At 52.2% G+C, this 10,973-nt stretch overlaps 1 protein-coding gene across 3 annotated transcripts in view; it reads right to left on the bottom strand.

Annotated features, from left to right (window-relative positions):
* Positions 1-1,294: 1,294 nt before the first annotated feature.
* Positions 1,295-10,973, bottom strand: part of Eln (elastin) — a 42,053-nt gene continuing 32,374 nt past the window's right edge. For all 3 annotated transcript variants that reach the window (XM_050166123.1, XM_050166124.1, XM_050166122.1), the window contains 13 exons: positions 10,332-10,517; positions 10,189-10,248; positions 9,701-9,832; positions 8,547-8,585; positions 6,579-6,686; positions 6,431-6,487; positions 6,125-6,262; positions 5,180-5,218; positions 4,981-5,031; positions 4,296-4,340; positions 3,836-3,865; positions 3,041-3,091; positions 1,295-2,276 (listed from right to left, as the gene is read on the bottom strand). In XM_050166123.1, the coding sequence (XP_050022080.1) occupies positions 2,233-2,276; positions 3,041-3,091; positions 3,836-3,865; positions 4,296-4,340; positions 4,981-5,031; positions 5,180-5,218; positions 6,125-6,262; positions 6,431-6,487; positions 6,579-6,686; positions 8,547-8,585; positions 9,701-9,832; positions 10,189-10,248; positions 10,332-10,517 (980 nt within the window). In that variant the 3' untranslated portion in view covers positions 1,295-2,232. The remainder of the gene's footprint in view (positions 2,277-3,040; positions 3,092-3,835; positions 3,866-4,295; positions 4,341-4,980; positions 5,032-5,179; positions 5,219-6,124; positions 6,263-6,430; positions 6,488-6,578; positions 6,687-8,546; positions 8,586-9,700; positions 9,833-10,188; positions 10,249-10,331; positions 10,518-10,973) is intronic.

The following is a 10,973-nucleotide window of genomic DNA, read 5'->3' as shown; positions in this document are numbered from 1 at the left end:
ACTCGTGTTGTCAGGCTTGACAGCAAGTTCATTAAGCTGGTGAGACAGTTGGCTGGCCCCTCTGTGGTATTTAAAAGTCATGAGCTGGTCTGGGGTTGTAGCTCAGTGGTGGGGCATTGCCTAGTATGTATGATGTCCAAGGTTTAACCCCCAGGACCCATAAAACAAACTAGCAAACAACTTATGAGGAACCAAGGCAGGGAATCCTAGGTCTCGAGGTCACGGCTTGCCAATCTAGGGGCAAAGGATGTCAAACCAGCAAGTGATTTTTTTTTTCCCCTTTGGATTGAAGTACTGAAAAGATGCATGGATGGATGGATCTCCTTTTCCACTTTCTTGGAGAAGCTGGGTCGTCTTCACTGCAGCTCTCCTGAAAGGTATCCACGAACTTCAGTGGCTCTACCACTGAGCCACACCCCAGTCTCTCACTGGGGGATTCTAGCCAGGGTCTCTACCACTGAGCCACACCCCAGCCCCTCACTGGGGGATTCTAGGCAGGGGATCTACCACTGAGCCACACCCCAGCCCCTCACTGGGGGATTCTAGGCAGGGGCTCTACCACTGAGCCACACCCCAGCCCCTCACTGGGGGATTCTAGGCAGGGGCTCTACCACTGAGCCACACCCCAGCCCCTCACTGGGGGATTCTAGGCAGGAGCTCAACTGCTTACTTATATCCCCAGGTGACAACAGCTGAATTGGGTCAACAACCTCCTCACTATATCCTGGGCAGTAGATATTCCTCACATTAGAACCAATTTACCACTGGGCCAGAAGTTGAAAGCAGATGATAAAACACAAAGGTGGCTGAGGAGATGGCTCACTTGATAGAATGCTTGCCATGCAAGCATGATGATCTGAGTTCGATCCCCGGAACTGGGCTCTTGGGAAGCGGCGGGGCGGGGTGGGGGAGAGCAAACACAAGCTAGCCTGCTTGGTGAGTGGACAGCCTCTGGAGGGTAACACTCAGGGTTGTCCTCTGGCTTCTACGTACACCTGTGTGTACTTGCACACGCACCAACACATACACATAAAGCAAAGAAACCCAAGACAATTTCCTTTAAAAGGTTTTCATTTATTAGTCTTTTCTAAAGCAGTTAATTCTCTTTTCTTATTTTGTTTTTGTTGTTTTTAAAAAAAATGTGTGTTTCATCCAGAGTTATACCAAAGCGATTAAAATGAATTTTCTCCTGAGGATACAGCTCCTCAGATTAGAAAAGTTTTTTCTTTTCCCCCAATTAACCATAAAAATAAAACCCAAAAGCACACCAACAATCAAACATCATCCCCAAATATCCAGGACAAAAAATAAAATATTTATTGATCTATCACAGCGAAACACAAAGAGGTGGGGGCGGTGGGACATGCTCGGTGATGGAGTGGCTCCGGGAAGGGACTGGGGGATACAGTACTGCATGTGGGGAGGATAGTCCTGCCCCAGCCCACACAACCCCTCGCACCCCAGGCCAGCATTTGGGGTGTGTGGCGGGCGTGGGAACAGGGTACAGGCTGCCATGACAGGTGAACCAGGTTGATAGTAGGTGTGCCCAGCCAGCTAGTGGCCCTAGGCAGTCGGGATGGACGGATGGATGGATTGATGAATGGGTGGGGTAGGTGGATTCCACTAGAACAAGGGAGCTATTCCCAGTGTGGGGAGCCTTCCGACTCCAAGATGTCCCCGATGTGGGAAATAGCTACTGGTAGAGGGGGACAGGGCCAAGGGACCCAGAGAGAGAGGGATTGTGTCATCAGATCCAGCGTCAAGGCTTTCGGCACTTGGGTACCAGTGGGATGAATCCAGGGATGGCTCCTGATGGGCAGGGGAGGTGGGACTGCCCAACAAACATGTGCACCATCTTAACAGAGGGGTTTCAAGGAAGGGAGGGTCCCCCTGGGTCCCCCTTCCCTCCTCCCTCCCCCCACGAAAAAGAAGCACCAACATGTAGCACCAATTTCTCTTGGAGATGGAGACTGTGTGGAGGGCTCCTGGGTTGGAAGAGATGGGGCACCCGCCCTGGCCTCTGATGGAGGGGGGGGATATTTCTGGTTAGGGGTACGTGGCCGCTGCTGTCTGGTTTCCTTGTCCTGTGGGTTTCTAAGGCCACTGGCCTGTTGTCCCCTCCCAGGTGGGGGTCAGAGGGATGGAGTAGGGGGCGGTCATGGAAGGTTTACATTCTCCACCAAGCAGTAGCACCAACGTTGATGAGGTCGCGAGTCAGGGGTCTCCAGAAGATCACTTCCTCTTCCGGCCACAAGATTTCCCAAAGCAGCCCCCACCTGGGTTGGAAGGAGGCGTAAACAGTTATGGTCAGTTTGGTCCCTTTGGGCGTCCCTGTCTCCTCTGCTTCCAGGGGCTCATAGCTCAAGCTGGCCATGAATTCAGTATGGAGCTGAGGATGGCCTTGAACTCACGATCCTCACGTCTCTACCTCCTGAGTCCTGAAATTACAGGCACCCACCACCTTGCTTGGTTTTATGCTGTGCTGAGGAGGAAACCTAGCTCATGCTAGGCAAGCGTTCTATCAACAGAGCTGTATCCTCAGCCAACTCTCTCTCTCTCTCTCTCTCTCTCTCTCTCTCTCTCTGTATGGCGATGGAGCTGTTGAGATTGTCTCCTTACGGAGTTCATGCTGGCCTCTAACTCAAAATCCTGCTGCCTCAGCCTCCTGAGTGCCCTGTTCAACAAACCTGGCCATAGATGACCTGGGGTAGGGAGGTACCACAGGTTGGTGCACAGCCATCATGCAGTTTCTGCTAGATGTGGCCTCTTAGCGCCACCTGGTGGCACCAAGCAGATGGCCCATCCTGGAAGTCCTCACTGTCGCTTTAAGTCCTATACTACTCTGTGCAGGTGTAGGCAGAGCAAAGGGATATGGATAAAAATGTCCAGGTCACACCGGAGGTGAGCACAGAGGATCCTAGACTTGATCCGAGCTCTGACGATCTGCATGGAGGCACCTCTACTCTAGCCCAGGCTGGTGGGATGCGAATTGATCTCTGATTTCGCCTCTTTCTTCCCTATGGACAAATTCCCTACTTACCTTGGTATCCCAGGGCTCCAAGGGCTCCTCCATAGGGCTTCGGGGGTTTTCCTGTGGGGGTTGGTAGCAGAGGATGAGATAGGATAGATCTTGGGCTCCCCTACCTCTCCCAGCATCCTCGCTGTGTGCTAGCTCTGGCCTGTTTTTGTAGGCTCCCAAGACCTCCCTGCCAATCAGCGCACCCACCCTGGTGGGTTCTTACTCCCCAGAACCAAACTACATAGTACTAGGGACGGAATCTGGGCCTAGTGCATTCTAGGCAAATGCTCTACAGATGAGCCCACCTCAGCCCCTCACTGGGGGATTCTAGGCAGGGGCTCTACTACTTTGCCACACCCCAGCCCCTCACTGGGAGATTCTAGGCAGGTGCTCTACCATGGAGCCATGCCCTTTCTCCTCATTGGGAGATTCTAGGCTGGTGTTCTATCACTAAGTAATGGTCCCAGCCTCTTATGAGGCGATTTTAAGCACCTACTCTATTATTGATTTACATCACCAGCCCTTTAAAAAGTCTTTATGAGTTCGAGGTCATCCTGGTCTACAAGAGCTAGTTCCAGGACAGGCTACAGAGAAACCCTGTCTTGAAAAACAAAACAAAAAAAAATTGTTTATAAAAAACTTTGAGACAGAGTTTTGCTAAGTTGATCAAGTTGTCTGCAACTCTCTCTGTATCCCAAGCTAGTCTTGAACTTTGATCCTTCTGTTTTGCTCCCATCTGCACCTCCCCCTTTCCCGCCAGAGCCAAGATTCCTTCCACCAACATGGCTAGTTTATATCTTTTTACTGCAGACTCACCACCAACTCCCAGGCCCCCAGCACCACCACCTATGAAGTAAGAAGAGCTGTCAGTGTGGGCACACTTCTGGGAGCCCCCCATGCCCTCCCTGATTGGAGCACGTAACACAAGAAGGGTCAAGTCCTGGGCTTGGGTAGCAGGAGTCTTTAGCTCTATCTTTGCTCACTGTGTGACCTTGGAACAGTGTTTAGCGGTCTTTGAGCCTCAGTTTACCTCAGGAGAAGTATGATAGGGAAACTACTCGACTCCCAGGGACCTCAAGAGAGGCGAAAGATGCTTTAGAAAAGCTGGTGTAGTGTCCCCTGTCCTGAGAAGTGTCCTTAGGTTAGATCGGGGTCTGGCCTCCTCTTGGGGTCTCCTGCAGACATTAGCTCAACTCTCCTAAGCGAATGGAGCAGAGGAGAGCAAAGGGCCTGGCAGAGCCAGGACAGGGCCCCAGGGCAGGACGCTTGGGCATACCTGGGTAAATAGGAGAAAGTCCAAAGCCAGGTCTTGCTGCCACTCCTGCAGGAGAGATTTGGGGTTGGGGATGAATAGTGAATAGTGTCAGGCCACGTTCTGGCCTTGCCACCTGGCCTTGATGCCTGGAACCAGCTCCTTCCCATTGCCATGCCCTACAGGAGCCACATTCTTTGTGGTGCATGCATGCGTGCGTGTGAGTATGTGTGTGCATGTGCGTGTGTGTTTGCTCTCTACCTTTCACTCTGAGGCAGGGTCTCTCACTAACCCTTCTTTCTGTTCACCAGTTTGGCAAAACTAGCTGGACCAGCAAGTCCCAGGGATCCTCCAGTCACTCACTGCCTTCCCAGCTCACAAATTTTATGTCCGTGATGGGGGATTGAACTCAGGTCTTCATGCCTACTCAGTGAGAGGGTGAGTGCTTTACTGAGCCTGGAAGTCACTTTCTTGATTAAACTTGTCCTTGTCTCATCTGCCTGTGTGGTGTCTTGTGCCTTTGTTATGAGCTTGGTTGTACTATCCTCAGCTCGTGGGGATTGCACTTTCTCTGCCCCATTGGTTTCCTGACCTAGAGTGATTTGTCCATCTCTGACCCTGGGCCCTCATGTGAATTCGATGTCTGGGACCCTGTTGTTTGTTTCCTAGAGCCAGGCAGAGCTAAGAACAACAGTAGAGCTGGTCATACCTCCACCTGGGAATGGCCTGGCTCCTAGGACGCCTCCGAGGCCAGCAGCACCTGAGGAGAGGACAGAGGGGTGTCAGGGTGGTGGGGATGACATCTTGGATAAGACCTTTTGGGAGTACCATGAACTGGGCAGGTGTGGGTGATGGTGATGGGGGTAAAAACCTGTGTTGGGGAGGGGGCGGGCATGGAGGAAACTCACCGTATTTGGCTGCTTTAGCAGCTGCAGCTGGGGATACACCTAGGGGAAACAGACACAGGAGGGCTCAGGAAAGCCACCTCTCCCTGCCACTCAGGCCGTCTTAGCTAATCTAGTCATCAGCATCTGCCCATGACATGGCCTCCCTTATCCCACCATTCCATCATCTCTCCTCCTTCACACACCCATCATTCTAATAGCCTCATGTATGTGTGTGTGTGTGCGTGCGCACGCTAGAGATGGAATCCAGGGTCTCACACACGCTATGCAAGTGTTCTACTATTGAACAATGCTTCTGGCCACTTACTAGTAGGGGAGTCTAGGCAAGCACTTTACCACCGAGCCACACCCCAGCCCCTCACTGGGGGATTCTAGGCAGGGGCTCTACCACTGAGCCACACCCCAGCCCCTCACTGGGGGATTCTAGGCAGGTGCTCTACCACTGAACTACCTCCCCAGACCTCCAGTAGTTTATATTAAGCATAAGGCTTATGTAGGTAGGAGACACAGGGGGGGGGGGGAGAGAGAGAGAGAGAGAGAGAGAGAGAGAGAGAGAGAGAGAGAGAGAGAGATCCACCATGGTGGTAGAGATTTTGGGGATGTCATTCCTCTCCAGTCTTTGACTTTTCTTGTCTGAGAAATGGGTCTGACCATCGTTATGCTAATGAGCCCTCACCTGTGGTAGTTCGTGGATTGAACAATAGAAAAGATGGGTTTTGGTACCTCTATGTCAATGGGCAGACCTGGCTCTTCCCTGCTTAAGCTTTTTACCCCTTTGTTTCAAGTAGGGTCTAATATAGCCTAGGCTGACCTGTGTAGCCCAGGTTAGCCTCCAACTAATGATCCTCCCACCCTAGCCTCCCCAGTGCTGGAATGACAGGTGTTTGTCCTCACTTGTCTTCAGTATGTATATCTTTCTCCCGCTCAGATACCTCATTCACTCCTTACCTCCAAGGCCTGCAGCACCAGGGATTGCTCCACCAGCCCCCAGTCCACCGGCTCCCAGTCCACCGGCCCCCAGTCCACCGGCCCCCAGTCCACCGGCTCCCAGTCCACCAGCTCCTAGTCCACCAGCTCCACCAAGACCTGGGGAGAGACCCATGCATTACACACACTGGTCAGAAGCTTATAATTAGGCCCTGTTGCCAAGGGAATCCCTGAGCTCCCAGGTCACTTCTGGGGTACCTAATGACCAGGAAATGGCCGGGCCCTAAGGGTTCAAATATAGGCCAGGGAGGCTGAATTCTTACTCACCATACTGGGCAGCCTTGGCTGCAGCCTTGGCGGCAGCAGCAGCAACAGGTGCAGCTCCTGGGGACACAGAGGGACTCAAGGAGGGACTGCTTCAGGGGTCTCAGTCTCCATCCCCAGCCAGTTCATTGTTGGGAGAGCAAAAACATACCTGCTACACCACCTGGAACACCAGCCCCACCGAGACCCCCAGGCCCTCCGAGGCCACCAGCACCTCCAAGACCTCCAGCACCTCCAAGGCCACCAGCTCCCGCTGCTCCTGTGGAGAGGACTGAGGGTCAGTGCCCATATCTTTGTTGATTTGAGACCAGGTTACTTAGAGCTCAGGTTGGCTTTGGGCTTCTCTGTGGCTGAAGACTGACTTTGAACTGATTTCCCTGCCTCCACCTTCCAAGTGCTGGGATTTCTAGGCATGAGCTCTGATGTCTGGAACTTTTTCCTTTTGACCTTGGCTTTATTTATTTGTTTTTGTTTTTCCAGACAGGTGTGTGTGTGTGTGTGTGTGTGTGTGTGTGTGTGTGTGTACATACAAACATACATAGCACTGACTGTCCTGTAACTCATTCTGTAGACCAGACTGGCCACAAACTCACAGAGATCTACCTATGTCCACCTTTTGAGTTCTGGGATTAAAGGTGTGTGCAACTGCTGCCTGGATCCTTTTTATCTTTTTTTCTTTTTTCCTAGTGAGACAGGATCTCACCAAGTGGCAGAGACTGGCCTTGAACTCATGCTCTACCTGTCCTATCTCAACCTCGTGACTGCAGGGGTGACAGGTCTGTGCCAACATGTCTGCCTTCAGTCCCCTATGTCAGAAAGATGTGTTCATGCCTTAGGGCCATAAGGCATAACAGAGGCCTGTGGGATTCTAGGCAAGCCCTCTCTACTCTTGAGTCACACCTCCAGGCTCTCACTAGAGGAGTCTAGGCAAGCACTCTCCCACTAAGACAGGTCTTCTGCCCTTTGTGGGGGACTCTAGGCAGGGGCTCTACCACTGAGCCACACCCCAGCCCCTCACTGGGGGTTCTAGTCAGGTGCTCTACCTCTGAGCCATGCACTTATCTCTCTATTGATTTTCTGAGACAGGCTCTCCCCATTTAGCCCATGCTGTCTTTGAACTTGAGATGCTCCTGCCTCAGCCTTCAAAATGCTGGCCTCACAGGTATGATCCACCATGCCCGGCAGTCATACCAGTTTTGCAGATGAGAAGGTTGAGGCCAAGGAGAGGTTTTGAACATACACAAGAACGCTGTGTTCAAGGTCCTAAGGCAGATGACTCGATGGCTGCTCTTCCAGGGAGTCCTTGGTGTATTTTCCTGGCAATGTCTGTTGACTAGGGCCAAGAGCAGCCAGCAAGGAACTTGAGAGAAAGCTGTGAGTAACCAGGGGCTGTGTGTGTGTGGTGTGTGTGAGTGGTGTGTGTGCGAGTGCATGTGTAGCTGAGGAATGGGATTTTCCGAGGTGGAAACTGGCCTCAAGTGGACAAACTGTAGCCAGTTGGCGCATCCCTGGTAGAGGCCCCCCTGCCTGGCTCTTGAGGAGGCCAGGAATGTGGGGGTCACAGACAGTGTGGGTCTGGCCAGAGTGCCAAGTGGCAAGGCAGGCAGGTCTGCCACGTCTTCCAGGCTGGCGGGTGTTAGGCAAAGTCACGCTGGCAAGAAAGGAGGGAGGAGGTCTGGGGATGCCTGCTCAAGGAAGGAGTATTCACAACTCCACAGGCCAAAGGGTGGAGCGGAGGCTGACACTGCCGAGCCTTGTGGGACCAACAGCTATAAGCCTCCCCCTGCACCAAGAAAACTGTCAGTGTTTTAGTGAGGTTTGGAGGCATGATAGCTGTTGTGAATGACACAGGGTTTCCTATAGCTTAGGTTGGCCTTGAACTCTCCGTGTAGCCAAGGGTGACCTCCTGCCTCCCCTTTCCAAGAGCAGGGATTATAGGTGTTTACTGGCATGCCAGCCACTGACAGGTGACTGACACAGGGGTCAGTAGGTAGGCGTCAGGTCTGCGACCGTCATTCAGATGTCTCCTAGCTAGCCTTTCTCTGTGCTGAGCACCTCAGTCCTATTCTGTCAAGGGCTGGTGGGGCGACAAGGGGACCAGGTGGCATGCCACACTCACCGTATTTAGCAGCTTTGGATGCAGCCAGGGATCCAGGGACTGCGGGAAAAGGGAAAGAGAGGTCAGCTGCTGAGCTCTGTAACCTGGGGGTGCTGCTGCCTCTTCCAGAAAGCCTGCTCTGACTTCCTCTACTTAGATCATGTTTCTTCTAAAGCCCTGAAACTCCATGGCACTCCAGTCAGGAGGCCCTACTTGCAAGTGCAGGGCTCTAGTATTTAGCCTTGACGTTGTTCACCCAGGACTCCTGGAGGGGTAGCTCGTGCCTTTTCCCTTCTTGTCCCCTGCTTCATGCCCACCACTGCATGCCTGAGGCTGGGCACAGAGTGAGGCTCAGATGAGATTCCTGGTGGTCCCCTTTACCTAGAGCAGGGGTTCCCAACCATCCTTGAATACAGTTCCTCATGTTGCGGTCACCCCGCAATCATAAGACTATTTCATTGCTACTTCATAACTGTAATGTTGCTACTGTTAGGAATCGCAATGTAAATAGTTTTGAAGATAGAGATTTGCCAAAGGGGTTGTGGCCCACAGGTTGAGAAGCACTGTCCTGGGTCTTCTGGAAAGCTATCTGGCCCAGAGGAAGAGACTTTTTACCTTCTTGTCTGTGGGTGTTAGGGGGCTTTTGGTCAGGCTGCAGCCTTCTTATGCCTCCCTCTAGAATCTCATACCCTGGCATTGCTTGGCTAGTCTGTCCCTCATCTATTATCCGACTTGCTCCACCTCCTCTTGTTACTAGAAATGAAACCCAGGACCTCACCTGTGTTAGGCAGGTGTTCTACTCCTGAGCCACCTGGCCAACCTCTTATTGAGAAATTCTAGGAAGATGCTCTACCACTGAGCTGCAGTTTTAGCCCTTGTTTATATCAATCAAACAATCAATCAATCAATCAATCAATCAAAGATAGCGCCTCACAAAGTTATGCAGGCTTTCTTTAGAGTAGGTTGTCCTTGGACTTGTAAACCTCAGTCTCCATCTCCTGAGTGTCTTAGATCACAGGCCTGCCTTATCTACCTAGGACCCATTTGCTTTTGCCTGCTTAGGAAAATCTAATGGATGCTGTGTGGAGACACAGGGACAAAGTCCTGGGAGGAGGCAGGCCCTCTTTCTCTGAGCTTAAGGACACTTTCTATCCAATTTCTAGAATTTTCCTTACCTGCTCCAGCCCCAAATCCGGGGACACCAGCACCTGCCCCAAATCCGGGGACACCAGCACCTGCCCCAAATCCAGGGACACCAGCACCTGCCCCAAATCCAGGGACACCAGCCCCAAGTCCGGCAGCAGCCCCTGCAGAAAAGAGGTAGGAAGTGTTTGTAGATAGTAGGCCTGTGCCCCTGTAGTGCTGCTCAGGCTCAGGAGCTGAGTCAGGCCCCAAAGAAAGGGGGCCCCGAGGCAGTGGCAGCCTCCTACCCAACCTGGTCCTCCTCTACTAACTCACCCCAGAGTCCACGTGTTTTTATTATTATTATTATTTATTTTTGAGACAGGTTCTCACTATGTAGCTTCTGCACCCTGTTCTAGGAACCATGGGGAGCTAAAGATGGTAAGGATGTATCTGCAAGGTTGTTTCCTGTGGCAGTGCTTGGGCAGTGTGTCCTGGCCAGGTAGGTGGGGACAGGAGAGGGCAGTCACAATGTACTTACTGTACTGGGCTTTGGCGGCTGCCTTAGCAGCAGACTTGGCGGCAGCTGGCGTCCCTGCTCCTGAAGAGAGAGAAAGGACATTCAAGGTGGTACTCGTGGAGGTTCCAGGGAACTCTTGGACCCACTCACCCACCACAGCTCACCTCCAATACCACCAGGTACAAGGCCAATGCCGGGACCAGCTCCAATGCCAGTAACACCACCAGGGCCAACTCCGCCGGGAACCCCACCAACACCAACTCCGCCAGGAACCCCACCAACACCAACTCCGCCAGGAACTCCACCAACACCAACTCCGCCAGGAACCCCACCAACGCCAGGGCCCAAACCTACAAGAGAGGGAGTAGTTTCTATAATCGTGTAGTTTAGCTATAATCAAAGCCCAAACAAAGAAGGCAGGAGCCGAAGAAAGAGCACACAGCTAGGAGTTAGGAGCTGTGGGTTCTCTTCTCAGCCCTGGCAAAGACTTGCTGTGTGATCTTGGGGCAGATACTATCCCTTGCAGGGCCTCTTTTTGCTCCTATGTAATAAAAGTCAGATGTAAATTTAGTAGTTTGTAACCTTTTGAAGGACAGGGGCACCTTGGAGGCTTGAGGATGACAGAGGACAAACAGGGTTGTTTTTTTTTTTTTTTTGGTTGTTTGTTAGTTTTCCTTTTTCCTTTTTTAGTATTGGAGAATGGATGGGAGGCCTTGAACATGCTATCCAAGTGTTTTACCACTGAGCCACACCCCAGCCCCTCACTGGGGGATTCTAGGCAGGGGCTCTATGACTAAGGGTAAAAA

Source organism: Alexandromys fortis, unplaced genomic scaffold (genome assembly GCF_014885135.2).
Source record: "Alexandromys fortis isolate MF-2015 unplaced genomic scaffold, M_Fortis_MF-2015_v1.1 scaffold_151, whole genome shotgun sequence".
In the NCBI taxonomy this organism is placed as follows: domain Eukaryota; kingdom Metazoa; phylum Chordata; class Mammalia; order Rodentia; family Cricetidae; genus Alexandromys; species Alexandromys fortis.
The sequence above is the reverse complement of the archived record's forward strand: the minus strand, read 5'-3'. Positions and strand labels throughout refer to the sequence as shown.